General features: G+C 47.0%; 1 protein-coding gene across 1 annotated transcript in view; it reads right to left on the minus strand.

Annotated features, from left to right (window-relative positions):
- The window catches only part of ACAT1 (acetyl-CoA acetyltransferase 1), a 134079-nt gene that overhangs the window by 67611 nt on the left and 47480 nt on the right, over window positions 1-18988 (minus strand). Inside the window, exons 3-4 of the mRNA XM_069202324.1 lie at window positions 17672-17789; window positions 85-180 (exon numbers count right to left, since the gene is read on the minus strand). Coding sequence (XP_069058425.1) covers window positions 85-180; window positions 17672-17789 — 214 coding nt within the window. The remainder of the gene's footprint in view (window positions 1-84; window positions 181-17671; window positions 17790-18988) is intronic.

Here is an 18988-nt window from a genome sequence, read left to right on the forward strand (position 1 = left end):
GAAAGACAAACAGCAAACCATGCACTGTATCTTCAGCCCAGGCAGGCGCTGAGCCACACAGTACACACAATTAGTGAGACATACCTGCGCCTAGAAGGGCTTGTCGTGTGGGTGCCTGCCCCTCTCCTGCCTGCAGGACATTGCCCATATACACTTCTTTAACCTCTTCTTTCGGAATGCCTGGGGGGGAAGGTAACAACCGGTTAAGGAGCGGGAGAAAACAGCTGGCAGTGCATTTCACAATCTAGAAAACAGACATGTCCCAAGAAAGCAGATTAGAACTCATATTGAGCTTTAAACTCGCGTATTAAACTAACTTTGAATTAAATGGCGCTCTGGTAAACAACATTGTGCGCTCTGCTAGCGCTAAACTAACAAACCATGACTTTTTCTTTGCATCTGAAAATAAAACTTACGTGGAGCCACCTCAAATCACAAAAAGCAAAGTAATGGGGGAGACTGAAGAATCCTTAAACCTCTTTTTAAATACATTTCTTGATATTTTTTTTATGTAAAGAACAATGTGGTAAAAGTGATGACATACAAATTAGTTCGTGATGTCAATTACTAATGACAATTTACATGAGGGCAGACTCAATGTAATGCCCATCCATATTTCGCCTGGTCAGTAAATACAACAGCGATACTGCATTCTTGCATGGGACGTTCACATAGACAGCCAAGTCACAGAAGGACGAATGTTACCCACTTAGCAACTGTGGAAGAGGACCTCAGTGAATTTCACCATCCTTGCTCGGCACTTCCGCTCAATGGGCTGAACCAACCGCCCTCCCCATGTGATCCACCTCCAGCAATCCCGCCCTATGATACCCACCAAGCAGCCCCCACCAGCATCCCAGAGAAACTCCAACCTTCCCTGCCTTTTTCCGAGTGGTCTCAACCACAATACACCCAATAATGGAGCACGTTGTGGCTTAACTCAAAACGCATTGCATTCCATTCAGTCACCTGTTGCTTCATGAAAATTCATACCTCCTGTGACTTGTCTAGCCATAACCGTGCTTCTGCCCACCCGCTAAGCTCTGCTTTTCATGTTGATGTTTGTGGCATATGACGATTCCTACACATGCCGTGGAGCTATGCCCAACTTCACAAACGCAGCCCAAATGTAGATGAAATGCATTTCGAATTACATCACGGGACAAAAACCTGCCCCACTCAACCCCAGGTCCCAATGATAAATTCACAGAGCAAAATAGTTAGGTAGCCACCATGAAATCCCCCGCTCCACCAGTGTTTTAAGAAAAACTAAAAGTCTAAAGGATTTGCACTATCTCACAGTAATAAAGTGTATATTTCGAAGTACATAATCACTCATTGTGCTGCTTATCATCAGGGCCCTTGTTTCAGCTCGGATATGTTTACCTACTACCATCCAAGCGGAGTATTGTGCTCATTAGCTATGCACCTACTTTAGGTTAGTTAAAAATCAGAAATCTACCACTGGTCACAGGGTCTGTGAAGTGGTTGCTGCAGAATTCTGAAAAGCCAGTCTAACACTGTTATAAAGTTCTTAAACCCTTTCAAGTTTAAGAAACAACTGAAGATTTTGCTTTGATGCAACAATTGTATTAGTCCTGACTCATCCTCATGCAAGGTTTCAGTAGGTTGGACTTCCGAGCCCACCAAACAAGAGACTGTCTGATGTGGTCAAGAGCCTAATGTTCTTTGAATGCTGCGTTGACACCAACGAAGGCCATAAGATGTTGAACACAGGCTTTTTACAGAAAGAGAAGAGGAGCCAAACAAATTCAAGATGTCATGAGACTAAAAAGATAGCAGTTAAAGCGGAGGAGGTGATAGTAATAGAATGTTAGGGCTGATGTATCAACATTAAACAACAATAAATACTCCTACTTCACATAAACCACCTTCTATTCCACTTTATAAAAATATAATTTAGGGCAAACCCCCAAATGTAATTTTTCTACCAGTTATCTGAACAACTTGTTCCTCCTCACAGGATTACACAACCTTTTATTGGTATACTGCCTTATGTATGACAAATAGGCTTCAAGAGATTCACCTGCTAGGGTTTTAATTCTGGGCAGGTAAAAATTAAAAGATAAACAAATTAAACTTTTCTTTCACAAAAGTGACAGGAAAACACCTAATAAGTTGAAAAGGAGAGCTATTTGTTTGACGGTTGTCACACTTTTAAAATAATTAATCAAAAGGCAAAACCCCGGAAATGAGAAGCCAGGATTTCTTTAACTAGTAAGACATAGGCTTTGGACAGTGTTGCAAAATATACATTTCTTAGGCTTCTTCTGGAGACTAGGCTTCCACATATGGTGGAGCCAAGGGGAAGACCTCTGTGATGATTATGCTGTACCTCCTTTAAAGAAATTCAGATATCAATGATATCTTGATAGCAATGAGACAGTAAACATCCACACGATCCAATGATGTCATTCAATTATTCTGCTATTATCAGCGCTAGAACTGGGGCTACAGTCAACCTGTGGAAAACACCACATGGTTCAGGTTGTAATGATCCAATATCTGTCTGATGTCATGGGTTCCTTTAAGAAACTGATTCTATGCCACCTAGTAGGGACTTTGAGGCCCTTTACTGATGTTGCCAATTAACTTTGGAAATTTTAAGGGCATAGCCCTCCCAGTCATCACTGAGAGTGAATGCTATAGGTATATCTAATAAAACATGCAAGCAATTCAAAGGTGCAAAGGCATTCTGACTGTCCACTAAAGAAGTTGAAGGTAATGCAATGACCGATCTAAAGATTATTCTGCATGATCACATGATCTTGTAGCACAATACCATGGCAAATAGGAACACCTATTGGTAGGTGGAGATTTTAATATCTACTGGCCATCTAGGGCCTGATTACAACTTTGGCGGAGGGTGTTAATCCGTCCCAAATGTGACGGATATACCACCCGCCGTATTACGAGTCCATTATATCCTATGGAACTCGTAATTTGGTGGGTAGGATATCCGTCACATTTGGGACGAATTAACACCCTCTGCCAAAGTTGTAATCAGGCCCTTGGTCTTCAAATAATTGACAATACTTTACTATATAATCAGGGAGTACTGGGATTAACCCAAGTAGTGAGACACTTTGGAACTTATATTTCACACTTATGACTGTGGTAAAGTAAGGTCTCCCAAAATAATCTCATGAACTGATCAGTGTTTGATTCATTTTAATATTTCGAAAATTTCAGATGTCTAAGGAACCAAATAATAAAAAGTTAGGAAATAACACTGTTCAGAACTGGGTAAACATGGCTCCTTATAAACATCTGCCTAGCACTGAAATCTGTGTTGTGCATTGGAAGAAATTGGTGTTCTGTGTGGTCGCCTATTCAAAGCTAACATTCATAAGTGTGTGAGCTCAAAGCTGAAAAAGGCTGACTGAAATGGTGATAAAGTTATGATCAAAAGGGCAGTATACTTTAAAGGAAAATTAAATATAGATATCTAGTGATGCAGATCCACTCGCAGGGATCGTTGGATCCTGGGGAAAAGTTAGGCCCTGATTGGCTGGCCACAACCTGACAGGAACGTTGCGGCCACCATTTTCTTTCTTGCTTGGGTGGTGGAAGGTGAAAAGAGGGGAAAACCACATAAGGGGTCAGGATACAAGTATCCTGACTCCATAGGACACATGGAGAGGTCTTATTTATTTATTTTGGTCAACCTGTGGATCTGCAGATCTACTGCGGGGCTGAGCGTGATCCCCAGTGTAGTGTAAATCTGCGATGGATCCAAAGAAGATCTAAAAAAAAAAAAAAAAAAAAAAAAAAAAAAAAAAAAAAGCACCCACCCATACACAAAACCCCGCCATGTGGAGTTGGGTGCATGCAGAGAGGTTGGCTGTGAGCCAATCTCCATTGCGCATACTTTATGTTAACAAAAACATAGAAATTCACTGAGGAAACCAAAGGTTACAGGGACATTTAACCCCTTCCCTGCCAAGGACGTAATGGTTACGTCCGTGGCTGCCGCGCTGAGGTGCCATGGACATAACTATTACGTCCTGGGACCAGCCCTCGGGGAATGCCCTAGCGGTCCCCCCCAGGGCCGCCCCCACACCCTCAGGTCAGGATTGGAAGGGGAATCGCTTCCCCTTCCACCCAGATTCCCCCCACCCCCCCCCAATGATGTCGGCACGCAATTGCTCGCTCACATCAGAGGGTGCCAGACACACTGGAAGTCATTTGCTTCCAGTGCATCCACAAAAAGGAGGTGAGTTTTTCTCCTCTGGGCCGGTGGGGATTACTAAAAAAGAGGAATCGGGGAAAAGGAAAGGATTTTCCTTTCCCTCGATGTCTCTTTCAGCATTGCATCGCGATCGGGCAGCAGGAATGTCCACTAGACACCAGGGATTTGTATGTGTGTTTCTGTGTGTTTTTATAGTGTGGGGGAGCGACCCCTTGGGCAAGGGTCGCTCCCCTTAGGAGGCCAATGTAGAACGCAGAAGCCACTAGAAACCAGGGATTGTTTTTGTGTGGTTTTTTTTTTTGTGTAGGGGGGGGGGGGGGGCAGCCCCTTGGGCAAGGGTCACCTCCAAAGGGCAAAAAGCACTATTGGGCAGTTCTGGCCCCCTTTGGGCGCAGATCAGCCTATTGTTTTTAGGCCCATCTGCCACCAACGGGGGCAGAATCCACTTAGCGCCAGGGATCATGTGTGTGTGCTTTGTGTGTGGGGGGTGGCCCCTTGGGCAAGGGTTGTCCCCCAAAGGGGGCAAAATATCCCATGCCATTTCTGCCCCTCTTGGGGGCAGATCAGCCTATTTTCTAAGGCCCATCTGCCCCCAGGGGGGGTAGAAGTGCTGATGAAGTGCCTGTTTTAGAGGAGGACACTGATGTGCCAATGGTGCAGCAGCCAGGGGCTGAAAGCCTTCCCACTGGAAGGCCTGACACCTGGGATGCACCAAACATGGAGCAGCCACAGTTGCCTGCCTTTACTGGTTTCCCAGTGTGTAGAGTAAATACAGAAAACTTTTTGCCTGTCAACTTCTTTGAGTTGTTTATGGACAATTTATTTTTGGAAGAGATTGTTGAGCAGACTAATTTGTATGCAGAGCAGTATGGAGCAGTATTTGAGGGACGACACTGCCAGACTTAGGCCACACTTCAGAGCTATCCGGTGGATTCCCACAAATCTGGAAGAATTGAAAAAGTTCTTGGGTTTAACTTTTTTGATGGGGCTGATAAGGAAGCCATCACTGTCTTCATATTGGTCTACTAGTCCCTTGATGGCAACTGCTATATTTCCTGCAATCATGAGTCGTAACCAGTATGAGCTTCTTCGGATGTTGCATTTTGTTGATAATGCTTTAGCCTTGCCACGAGATCAGCCTGATTCGGACTGTCTTTTTAAAATTAGACCTGTCCTTGATCATTTTGTAGATCGGTTTTCAGAGATCTATGTTCCAGGCAAAGAAATATCTGTAGACGAGTCTTTAGTCCTGTTCAAGGATCGTTTGTTTTTTCATGCAGTACATTCCTAGCAAGAAGGCACGGTATGGAATTAAATTGTATATGCTGTCTGAAAGTAGTATAGGATATGTTTATAATTTTCAGGTCTACACTGGTAGGGATTCCAGTATTGACCCCCCTGGTTGTCCGCCCACTTTTGGAGTTAGTGAGAAAATTGTGTGGGAACTTAGTAGACAACCGTTTAACAAAGGTCACTATTTATATGTAGATAACTTCTACACTGGAGTTCAGTTATTTAAAGATTTGTTCAGAGTGAACACTGTTGCTTGTGGCACAATCCGCTCTAATCGGAAAGGCTATCCAAGAGAGCTTGTCTGTAACAAACCTGAGAAGGGACAGTGCAGTGCCTTACGGAATGATGAGCTGGTAGCTCTGAAATTTGTAGACAGGAGGGATGTTTACATGCTAACTACCATCCATGATGAGAGTACTTCACCTGTGGCTGTTTGGGGTTAAGTTGCTGAAGTGCGCAAACCTGTGTGCATTTTAGACTACAATAAGCACATGGGTGGTGTTGACAGAGTAGATCAGAAGTTGGAACCTTACACTACTGCTCGTAAGGCTTATGTCTGGTATAAGAAATTAGCAGTTCACCTGTTTCACTTGGCAACTTTTAATGCTTTTGTTGTGTTCAAGAATAGTTCTCCAGAGTCAAGATTGACATTTGTGAAATTTCAGGAGTCTATCATAGTGAGCCTTGTTGTGCTGGAACAGGCAAGAGTTCCTAGGGAAGCAGTGGTGGAGATGTGGCTAGATTGAAAGAGCGTCACTTTGCTGAGCACATTCCTCCCTGGCCAAAAAATACTTTCCTGCTAAGAGATGTAGAGTCTGTGCTCGAAGAGGTATCAGGAAGGAGACTAGGATGTACTGCCCAGATTGTCCTTCAAAGCCTGGGCTGTGTGTGGGTGGTTGCTTCAGGAGCTACCACACATAGAAGAATTAATGGGAAATACCGTGAGCGTTAACTGCTGTTTTATATTTTCATATGTTCAGTTTCACGGTTGCCATTACGGTCACGTATTCAGTAAGAGCTTTTGGGTTTGTAGATTTGTACTTATTAATAAATAGTGGTTTCCTTGTTGTTTAACAACAAAACAAAAAAAGCGATGGCGGTGTGCATGGACTGGCGCTTGGCTGGCGTGTGTGTGGAGTGGTGCTTGGCTGGCAGCGTGCGTGGGGTGACACTTGGCTGGCGGTGTGTGGGGTGACACTTGGCTGGCGGTGTGTGTGGGGTGGCACTTGGCTGGCGGTGTGTGTGGGGTGGCACTTGGCTGGCGGTGTGTGTGGGGTGGCACTTGGCTGGCGGTGTGTGTGGGGTGGCACTTGGCTGGCGGTGGGGGTGGCGCTTGGCTGGCAGTGGGGGTGGGGTGGCGCTTGGCTGGCAGTGTGTGTGGGGTGGCGCTTGGCTGGCAGTGTGTGTGGGGTGGCGCTTGGCTGGCAGTGTGTGTGTGTGTGGGGTGGAGCTTGGCTGGCAGTGTGCGTGGGGTAATGCTTGGCTGGCAGAGCCAGCTGGTGTGATTGCTATATCAGGCATGTGGGCGTATAAAAGTTATGGGCCCTTGAATGGCGCCGTCTGTTGATGCGAGTGCTGTAATGTGCTGGGTCCGCAGCTGGCGGCGGAATGGTCTAGTGCATGTCATGCATGAAAGGTGTGTGAATGGACTGTAAAGGGGTTGGTGCCTTGACACGGCTTTACAGCTCACGAGCTGTGAGTCACTGGTTCCGTTTTTTTGGCCTTTCAGTTATTAACAGTGCATTTCACTTTCGTGAAATCTCTTGTTAATAAAATTTGATCTACTGAACCATCACCCACCCTTGTGCCAAATCCAACCAGTCTGTGTTTAAAATGGCAAAACCTGCTCTGCTGAAATCAGGCGTCGCAGCACACCCGTGACACGCTAGGTGTCTTGGGTGGGACCCAGATGATGAAGCATGCCACCAACTTGGTTGGTGGGTGAGGGGTCTTTTCAACATAACCTAAGTGCATTTCTTTTCACAATTTTAGTGTTTGGAGCATCACAGGAGTACGTGAACACATCAAAATGATCTATGACAAAACTACCTGTGCTTGGTGGTGGGGGCACCTATGTTTTTGGTCCCGGGTGCGGCCTTCACCTAGGGAAACCTACCAAACCCGGACATTTGTTTTCAACTGGACAGTCAAAGGAGGTGTGGCTTGCGTGGATCCCCAACATTTTCTTACCCATTCTCCTCTGCAAACCTCAAAATTTGCTTAAAAAAGCATATTTTTCTCACTTGTCTTTGTGCCAGAGCGATTATCCTACAAAGTTCCTACCACCCAGCATTTCACTCAGTCGCTGAAGTAAAATGATACCTCACTTGTGTGGGTCCCCAAAGCAGAGTCAGCCTAAAGATGTGTAAAAGAAAAATATGTGCTTATCAACTCACTGTGCTATCCTCTCAATATCTACAGGTTTTTTGCCTTTTTCTGTTGTAGGCACCTGGGCCACCCACACAAGTGAGGTACCATTTGTATTGGGAGACTTGGGGGGGAACGCTGGGTGGGAGGAAATTTGTGGCTCATCTCATATTCCAGAACTTTCTGTCATCGAAATGTGAGGAAAACGTGTTTTTTTGTGCCAAATTTGGAGGTTTGCACAGGATTCTGGGTAACAGAACCTGGTGAAAGCCCCACAAGTCACCCCATCTTGGATTCCCCTAGGTGTCTACTTTTCAAAAATGCACAGGTTTGGTAGGTTAACCTAGGTCCTGGCTGAGCTAGAGGCCAAAATCCACAGCTAGGCACTTTGCAAAAAACAGCTGTTTTCTTTGGGAAAATGTGATGTGTCCACGTTGTGTTTTGGGGCTTTTCTTGTCACGGGCACTAGGCCTACCCACACAAGTGAGGTACCATTTTTATTGGGGGACTTGGGGGAACGCTGGGTGGAAGGTAATTTGTGGCTCCTCTCAGATTCCAGAACTGTCACCAAAATTTGAGAAAACGTGTCTTTTTGGCCAAATTTTGAGGTTTCCAAAGGATTCTGGGTAACACAAGTCCCACAAGTCACCCCATTCTGGATTCCCCTAGATGTCTAGTTTTAAAAAATGCACAGGTTTTGTAGGTTTCCCTAGGTGCCGGCTAGCTAGAGGCCAGAATCTACAGCTAGGCAAGCCCGTCTGCGCCCGTCCGCGACTGGCCCGCGCACAGCGACACAACCCCTGGTCCCCAGCTCTCACAAACCCTGCTGCTCCGCTACGACCCCACCACCCTCCACGCCCTCAACCCAGGGCGCTCCAACACCTGCTTCCAAGCTCACCCCAAACGCACCCTTGGACCCTTCGCCTGCAACTCCTGCAAACGCATCTTCCACCACGCAACTACCACGACCACCAGCCCACGCGCCATCAACCACCTCAAGTGCATCCTGGTCAACGCTCGATCTGTCCACAAGCACGCTGTGGAACTCTGGGACCTCCTGGACTCCACAACACCGGACGTCGCCTTCATCACGGAGACCTGGATGAACGCCTCTTCGGCCCCAGACATCGCCACTGCCATCCCCGAAGGCTACAAGATTTCCAGAAAAGACCGCACCAACCAAGTAGGAGGAGGTATCGCCATCGTCTTCAAAGACTCCATCAGCGTCACCACCTCCACCGAAGACACCCCTCTCGCCGCTGAACATCTGCATTTCCAGATTCGCACCGACCCCAGGACCACCCTCAGAGGATCCCTAGTCTACCGTCCCCCCGGACTGCGCGCCCCTTTCAGCGACTCCATCGCCGACTTCGTCTCCCCGCACGCCCTCGCCTCGCCGGACTACATCCTCCTAGGCGACCTCAACTTCCATCTGGAACAAAACAACGACCCCAACACCACCGCCCTGCTCGACAACCTCGCCAACCTCTGCCTCAAGCAACTGGTGAACACCGCCACCCACATCGCCGGACACATGCTTGACCCTATCTTCTCCGCCAGCAAACACGTCTCCTTCAGCCACGCCTCCGCTCTACACTGGACCGACCACAGCTGTGTCCATTTCACATTCCGACGCGAGACCCGCCACCTCCGCACTCAACCCATCCCTCGTCGACAGTGGAACAAAATCCCTGAAGAGCAACTCCTCTCCGCACTCGCCATCAACCAACCTACCCTCACCACCGACCCAAACGACGCAGCCCTCAGCCTCTCGAACTGGATCTCCAACTGCGCAGACAACCTTGCTCCCCTCAGACACACGCATCAACAGGCCATCACCAAAAAACCTCTCTGGTTCTCTGACACCCTTAAAGAATCGAAGAAAACTTGTCGCGCCCTCGAGAAGGAATGGCTCAAGGACCACACCGCCGACAACATGACCGCCCTCAAAAACGCAACCCGCGAACACCACCACCTGATCTGCGCAGCCAAAAGGAACTTTTTCACCGACAGACTGGACAAAAACAGCCACAATAGCAGAGAACTTTTCAGCATCGTCAAAGAGTTCGCCAACCCCAACGCCAACGCCGTCACGCCCTCACAAGACTTGTGCAACTCCCTCGCCACCTTCTTCCATCGCAAGATCAGCGACCTCCACGACAGCTTCGGACACCAGACCCAACCAAGCATCACCGAACCCACACCCCCGGCCATCACCCTCAACGCCTGGACCCACATCAACACTGAAGAAACCAAAACCACCATGAACTCTATCCACTCCGGCGCCCCATCGGACCCCTGCCCTCACTTCATCTTCAACAAAGCCGACGACATCATCGCCCTGCACCTCCAGGCCGTCATCAACTCTTCATTTTCTTCTGCTACCTTCCCCGAAAGCTGGAAACACGCCGAAGTCAACGCCCTACTAAAGAAACCTACCGCTGATCCTAGCGACCTGAAAAACTTCCACCCCATCTCGCTCCTCCCCTTCCCTGCCAAGGTAATAGAGAAGACCGACAACAAACAGCTTACCACCTTCCTGGAAGACAACAACCTGCTCGACCCTTCACAAACCGGATTCCGAACCAACCACAGCACTGAAACCGCCCTCATCTCAGTCACAGACGACATCAGAACCCTGATGGACAACGGTGAAACAGTCGTCTGTCACCGCACCCTAATAACCCGCCTCCGCTCCACCGGGATCCAAGGCCAGGCCCTGGACTGGATCGCCTCCTTCCTCTCAAACCGCTCTCAAAGAGTTTACCTCCCATCGTTTCGCTCAGACCCCACCGAGATCATCTGCGGCGTACCTCAAGGTTCATCGCTCAGCCCGACACTCTTCAATGAAAGGCCATATTTTGGCTTTCAATCTTTTTTGGGGCAATTCTTTTTAAAAATATAAGGGAACGAAAAAAACGAATATTTTCTTCTTTGTTGGATTCACCTGTATTGGGGGCACATCCTTGTCTTTGTGTGTGTCTTTGGGGGCATAACTTGGTTTTTCTGCTTGATAGCAACCTCGGGGCCCGTGTTCAGTGGTCTCCGGTTGCTCATTTTTTCTCACCTCCCTACTTCCTGGTTGGGACCGACTAGACCGCCATTTTTGTTAGCGGTCTAGTTGTTTTTAGGCCCTTGAGCCTTGTTCGGCTCCCCCGGCTCATTTAATGCCGGAAGGACGCAGGCCGGGCACCTGATTTGACCGTGTAAGCATCTTTTATTATATTTAAGATACAAATGTTTTTTTAACTGTTGTTGGGCATTTTAACTTCTGAAAGGCCATATTTTTGGCTTTCACTCTTTTTTGGGGCAATTCTTTTTAAAAATATAAGGGAACGAAAAAAAAGAATATTTTCTTCTTTGTTGGATTCACCTGTATTGGGGGCACATCCTTGTCTTTGTGTGTGTCTTTGGGGGCATAACTTGGTTTTTCTGCTTGATAGCAACCTCGGGGCCCGTGTTCAGTGGTCTCCGGTTGCTCATTTTTTTCACCTCCCTACTTCCTGGTTGGGACCGACTAGACCGCCATTTTTGTTAGCGGTCTAGTTGTTTTTAGGCCCTTGAGCCTCGTTCGGCTCCCCCGGCTCATTTAATGCCGGAAGGACGCAGGCCGAGCAGCGGACGCGCGCAGCGGGCGCACCGCTGGTGCGCCTAAGGCGCGCCAAAGGCAAGCCCGTCTGCGCCCATCCGCGCCCTGAAGTGCCCAGAGCCCAGAAATGCTGCTCTTTCTACTACAGACAGGTTAGTCTACTCTCCCTTGCAGCTTCACGCACTTAGAGGGGCAGGATCTGGCCCACCCCTCTCAATACCCCCTGGGTCCTATGCCTCTCCTTTTTGCCCGGCCTGCCCTAGTTCCTCTAAGGCCGCTCTACCCCCCCACCCCAAATGAGCAAAATATTGCTCCTCAACTGTCGCTCTTTACCAGCGCATTCCCTTCACATTTATACCCTCATAGAAGATTTTTCCCCGGACGCCCTGTTTCTCTCTGAAACCTGGTTGGGCAATGACTCAGCGGTAGATATCTGCAATTCTCTACCCTCCACCTACTCTATGGTGCATGTAGATCGACCCCATGGAAGAGGTGGTGGTATAGCCATTATCTACAAAAATACCTTTCGGTGTATCACCTACCCCTCTGATATCCTGGACTGTGAAAGCTTAATTTTCTCTCTCTATCTCTCCCCCACTTTTACCTTTTCCGGTATGCTCCTTTACCGACCCCCAGGACCTTGCACTCGCTTTTTAGATTCCTTGCCGGAAGCCGCAGCTAGTCTTATCTGTAAATCCCCTAATTTTACTATTCTTGGGGATTTCAACATCCACCTTGATAATGAAAACTGTCCGCACGCCAGGTCTCTACTGGCGTCCCTCTCTGCGCTTGATTTAATTCAACACGTAATAGGACCTACTCATACCAAAGGCCATACGCTGGACCTCTTATTCAGTAATTTCCCTGTTCTTACCACCCTGCCGTCCCTGCCTTTAACTTGGACGGATCATTGCCTTTTATCTTTCTCTTTCCCTTATAAGGTTACGCTAGATGTGCAGTCTACCTCCTCAATCTCTGGTCGTATTTGGTCAAAATTGGCTCTTAGGGACTGGCGCGCTGCTCTCCAGACCTCCTTTGGGGTCAGCAGCCCCCCCACCTCCCCAGACTTATTTAATGAGTGGATTTCCTCCTCTTTGGACGGTATTCTGCCCATCAAGTCAAGACCTAACAAGCCCCCCCATAAGGCTAAACCTTGGTTTTCTCCTCCTCTATTAGAATTAAGAAAAAAGTGCAAAAAGTTAGAAAGATCCTGGAGAAAGAATTAGAGTCCCACCGATAGAGAAATATATAGGCAATCTATCAGACTCTACCACCAAAACATTAAAGCCGCCCAGTCCTCTTACTACGGAACAAGAATAGAAAACTCCTCCTGCTCACAAAAGGAAATTTTTCAGATTTTTAAAGAATTAACCATAACCCCTATGCCCACCCCTCCCACAGAGCCCTCCATTGAATACAGTAATCTCCTGGCATCTCACTTCAATGACAAAGTCATCAAGATATACTCTGGGTTCTCTTCTTCTCCTTCCCCAGGGACAGTAGAGTACCAAACAATGGATCACTCCCTCTCCGGAAGCATATTAACCGCCTCTGCACCTCTCACGGATACTGCTACTACCAACCTTCTTCTTCAAATTAAATCGGGCTCCCCCTAGACCCCGCTCCTCCTTCCATCCTCTCGCGAGCTTCAGATATTATTTTACCTCCCCTTACAAACATATTGAATCATTCCCTATCCTCAGGTTCTCTTCCCCCACTTTTTAAGCATGCCATTATTAAGCCTCTTTTAAAAAAGCCGAAACTGGACCCATCTCTGCTGGAGAATTATAGACCGATTGCTCTCCTTCCCATTTCAACAAAAATCCTGGAGAAACATGTTAACCACCAATTAACCAGCTACCTAGAGAGCCATGAACTCCTCCACCCCACTCAAATGGGCTTCAGAGCCCATCTAGCACGGAGTCAGCCCTCCTTACAGTGACGGAGTCAGCCCGGCAACTTCTGGACCAAGGGTCTCATGTAGCCGTGATTCTACTTGATCTCAGCGCAGCTTTTGATACGGTGGATCACAACCTTCTCTGCTGTAGGCTCTCTGAATTAGGGTAGGAGGCTTAGCATTGTCCTGGCTGTCCGCTTTTGTCAAAGGTAGATCTTTTCAAGTCCTGGATCGAGCCTACTTTTCCGATATCTTTCCATTGACTTGTGGAGTTCCTCAGGGCTCCTCCCTGAGTCCAACTCTTTTTAATGTTTATCTATCTCCGCTGGCTAAAGTGATCGCTCCCTACAATCTATCTTTGGTCACCTATGCCGACGATACTCAACTTGTGGTATCACTATCTAGTTCTGGGGATTCGTCGGCGGCCAACCTTTCGCGTTGTATGAAAGACATTGGAGTTTGGATGATCCAGTCTAAACTTAAATTCAATGATGGAAAGTCATTGTACTAGGCAATGCTCCCTCAGCCCCTCCCCTCTCACTGTACTCTGAGGCTTTCAACAATCTTCCTCCTCCCAAGGACCAGGTAAAAAGCCTTGGTTTTTGGCTGGATTCTCGCCTGACCATGGATTATCAAGCAAAAAGAGTTTCCTCTACATGCTTTGGCATTTTAAGAGTCCTTAGGAAAATCTTTAATCTTCTTCCCCCTACGGCCAGAAGAATCCTCGTTCAAACTCTAATCCTTTCCTGTCTGGACTATGGGAACTAACTTTTTCTCAGCGCCCCGGCTTATGTCATAAAAAAGCTGCAGGCAGTCCAGAACGCAGCTGCCAGGCTTCTTATCAATCTTCCCAGACATTTATCCGCTAAGCCTGCTCTCTCAACATTTCACTGGCTCCCCATTCAGCAGCGCACCCATTTCAAAGCCCTATGCATTGTTCACAGAGCCCTTCAAGATAAGGGTCCGATGTTCTTTAGAAAGCGGCTATATCTTTATACCCCCTCTCGAAATCTTAGGTCCTCCTCCTCTTGACTTGTGACCATCTTGCGGTCTAAGAGAGCCTGGGGGGCCAACTCCTTTTCCACCAAGGCCGCTCGTCTCTGGAATGATCTTTCCTCTGAACTCCGTTATGAACCCTCAGAGCAGCTTTTTAGAAAAAAACTTAAGACCATTCTTTTCTGTAGGTAATTCTCTGAATTCTCCGGTTGTCAGCACTGGTCAGGTTAGGTTAGCGCTGGGATGCCTTAGGGTCACTACGCGCTTTATAAATCCTTAAAACTAAACTAAAACTAATGTCTACATGAGCCCCCTCGCCGACATCGTACGCAAGCACGACATCATCATCACCTCCTACGCCGACGACACCCAACTTATACTCTCCCTCACCAAGGACCCCGCCAGCACCAAGACCAACCTACAAGAGGGCATGAAGGACGTCGCAGATTGGATGAGGCTCAGCCGCCTAAAGCTGAACTCTGACAAAACGGAAGTCCTCATCCTCGGCAACACCCCGTCCGCTTGGGACGACTCCTGGTGGCCCGCGGCCCTTGTTACCGCACCGACCCCCTCAGACCACGCCCGCAACCTCGGCTTCATCTTGGACCCTCTTCTCACCATGACCAAGCAAGTCAACGCCGTGTCCTCCGCCTGCTTCCTCACCCTCCGCAAGATCTTCCACTGGATCCCCGCCGACACTAGAAAAACCATGACCCACGCCCTCGTCACGAGCCGCCTGGACTACGGCAACACCCTCTATGCTGGGACCACCGCTAAACTCCCAAAACGCCTGCAACGTATTCAAAATGCCTCGGCCCGCCTCATCCTCGACGTACCCCGCAACAGCCACATCTCCGCACACCTGAGACACCTGCATTGGCTCCCAGTCAGCAAAAGGATCACCTTCCGACTTCTCACCCACGCACACAAAGCCCTCCACAACAAGGGACCGGAATACCTCAACCGTCGCCTCAGCTTCTACGCCCCCACCAGTCTCCTCCGTTCCTCTGGCCTCGCGCTCGCTGCCGTCCCTCGCATCCGCCGCTCCACGGCGGGTGGGAGGTCCTTCTCCTTCCTGGCAGCCAAGACCTGGAACACCCTCCCCACCAGCCTCAGGACCACTCCGCATTCCGGAGACTCCTCAAGACCTGGCTTTTCGAGCAGCAGTAACTCCCCCTTCCCCCTAGCGCCTTGAGACCCGCACGGGTGAGTAGCGTGCTTTATAAATGTTAATGATTTGATTTGATTTGTAAAAAACACGTCAGATTTCAATGTAAAAATGTGATGTGCCCATGTTGCGTTTCCTGTCGCGAGGATTAGGCCTACCCATGCTAGTGAGGTACCATTTTTATCGGGAGACTTGGGGGAACACAGAAAAACAAATCAAGTGTTATTTCCCCTTGTAGTTCTCTAAATTTTTTCCTTCCAAATGTAAGACAGTGTGTAAAAAAGACGTCTATTTGAGAAATGCCCTGTAATTCACATGCTAGTATGGGCACCCCGGAATTCAGAGATGTGCAAATAATCACTGCTTCTCAACACCTTATCTTGTGCCCATTTTGGAAATACAAAGGTTTCCTTGATATCTATTTTTCACTCTTTGTATTTCATCAAATGAATGGCTGTATACCCGGTACAGAATGAAAACCCACTGCAAGGTGCAGCTCATTTATTGGCTCTGGGTGCCTAGGGTTCTTGATGAACCTACATGCCCTATATATCCCCGCAACCAGAAGAGTCCAGCAGACATAATGGTATATTGCAAGAAAAATGGCTGTTTTTTTCACCTCAATTTCGATATTTTTTTTATTTCAGTTGTTATTTTCTGTAGGAAAACCTTGTAGGATCTACACAAATTACCCCTTGCAGAATTCACAATTTTGTCTACGCTTCAGAAATGTTTAGCTTTCTGGGATCCAGCATTGGTTCCACATTTCTGTCACTAACTGGAAAGAGGTTGTCCCACTAAAATGCCAAAATTAAAATTGTGTTGAAAAATTGGGTTTTCTGATTCAAATCTGCCTGTTCCTGAAAGCTGGGAAGATGGTGATTTTAGCACTGCAAACCCTTTGTTGATGCCATTTTCAGGGGGAAAAAAACAAGCCGCCTTTTCCAGCCCTTTTTCCCCATTAAAAAAAAAATGAAATTTTCGCTGTATTTTGGCTAATTTCTTGGTCTCCCACAAAGTCTGGGTACCTCTAGAATCCATAGGATGTTGGGAAAAAAGGACGCAAATTTGGCGAGGGTAGCTTATTTGGACAAAACGTTAAGAGGGCCTAAGTGCGAACTGACCCAAATAGCAAAAAAAGGCTTGGCACCTGAGGGGGGAAAAGGCCTGGCAGCGAAGGGGTTAAAGTTAGGTTGATGTTTTACCCACACAAAACCATGGAAATTCAGCAGTTATAGTTATACTTATCTGAAGAAACTATAACTCGCATGGCAGTGCAGGGCCCCCCGCCATCAGCACACAGTGCGGTGGCATTGGCCTTGGCTCCCTGACAGCAGAAGCCAATGCCGTCGCACTGTGTCTGCCGGCTGGCCCGGTGGGGAGGCCACCAGCTTGGTGGCCACCTCCCCAACGTCATATTGGCAGACCGCCAAACACATAATGAGGCCCATAGTTTCTTTATTTCTATGGTTTTGTGTGCGTAAAACGTCAACCTAACTAGAACAGTCCCTGTAACCTTTGGTTTTCTCAGTGAATATACACACGCACACACATGGACACAGCCCACTGATTTGCTGTCTTTTTTAAATACTCTTTACTGAATTTTCTGTTGGTTCAATGAGTCAGTATCATAACTGCTCTGTTCATTAAGTTAACACCGTCATCCTTTTTATATCATTAATAACCATCATCAAGCCCTCCCTGACCCATATGGATCATAAACTCTCCTATTTCACATCCACCCATTTATAATTCTAGCCCTTTACACATATCCCAAACAATGCAAGAGCATAGTGCCCACAATATCATCCACATAATATCCTCACAGTATAGGATGCATCCTCTAGAGCCTCCCGTTGAATCAAACATTCTAAGACCTCTTAGTCTGGGGTGAGGCAGGCATGTCACTTCTTTTTGATCCCCATCCATGTGTGTAACACTGGGCCCTGACTGCTAAAAAGAATTCACTCAACTATTCTCTTAAAATGCATATTTAAATGCCCTCAAACAAAAGAAACTGAACCTATGTTATTATGGAGTCCAATAATTATACTATCCATGAATTCAGTCACAGGATAAATTCAGAACATCAAAATCAACCTAACGTGTTGATACCATGGACAATAAAAGTGTAAATCATACTCGTACCTGCTCTTTCAATTGCTGCTTTAATTGCGATAGAACCAAGCTGAGTCGCTTGCAAAGACGAAAGACTTCCTTGAAAAGATCCTATTGGTGTCCGTACAGCGCTTACTATGACTACTTCCTATTAGAGAAAAAACAAATTAAATACCACTGCTTGTAGCTGCTATCTTTTGAAAACCTTCATCTCCAAGCGGAAGTAAACACAAAACACAACAGACCATTTCTGACAATTTTAAATACAGCCTAGGAAATGCAATGACAACATTTACAGCAATATTACAGTGCACAACAGTGCTTAATTTGTGCTTGTGATTTATGGTGCGGAGCACCAACACTTATTTCTGAGGGCCGGAACTTATTTTTCTGCCTGAAGCATTTACTGCGAACAGAAGACACCTATGGGAAAGACAGAGGAAGAGAAAAACAAAAAAGCGTCACAAAGGGAGAAAGCAGAAAGCTGCAAGAGTGAGCTGAAGGGGCAGGGAGTGGCTTTAAATGGATTAAAGAGGCCTGACATGGCTTCAGGATTACGCGGCCTCAGTATTCAGTGTTCGCACATTTAATTACAGCAGCCGCGTGTTTAAAATGAGGGCTTTGGGCACTGGCACGTTTTATTTACAAATTAAGCACTGGTGCACAGTACATAGGCAATCACTTTAATGTGCCCCACGCTGTACTTCCACCGCTGTTCTCTCAACCATGAATCTAAGCTGTTGAAAAGTATAAAAGGTATAAAGTATCAAAAATGTTGTCATATAAAAAAAGTCGTTTGGAGTAATTTGCAATGTTGCAAAACCCTCAATGGCATCACTAACAGGCCAAGATGTACAAGTCACAGACTTGCATCAAACAGTTAGCTAATGTACCAAACTATTGCAAATGGTTCTCACTGTACTTCAAGATCACTGCCAGCTCTTTTAGACAATCAGAATGTGGAGACTGCTACTACAGATGGTGGCTAGCCTCAATTTTATGTTTACATGGCTACACGGTTCGAATGACGTTTCTCCCATAGATGCTGAATCACAGTTCTACAAGACTTGTACTTTACTGATTGCAACATCTAGTAGGTGTGAATGGAGAAACTAGAGTTTTAATTTAGCAGCAGCCAGCAGAGGTTTTAAGAGTGCATTTTAACACCACATATCTCCTCGAGGGCATCGATAATTGCTATATCTTTAAACAAATGAATGGAATATTTCAGTGATAAAATGCTCCCAATTCAGTGCAGAATTAACCGGTAGAAGATATGGTAGACAAGCCTGAGGCTGCTTCATTAATGCTAATAAGGGAAAATAGGGGGTGGACAGCCTAAGCAAC

The sequence above is a fragment of the Pleurodeles waltl genome, chromosome 8 (genome assembly GCF_031143425.1).
Source record: "Pleurodeles waltl isolate 20211129_DDA chromosome 8, aPleWal1.hap1.20221129, whole genome shotgun sequence".
Taxonomy (NCBI): Eukaryota; Metazoa; Chordata; class Amphibia; order Caudata; family Salamandridae; genus Pleurodeles; species Pleurodeles waltl.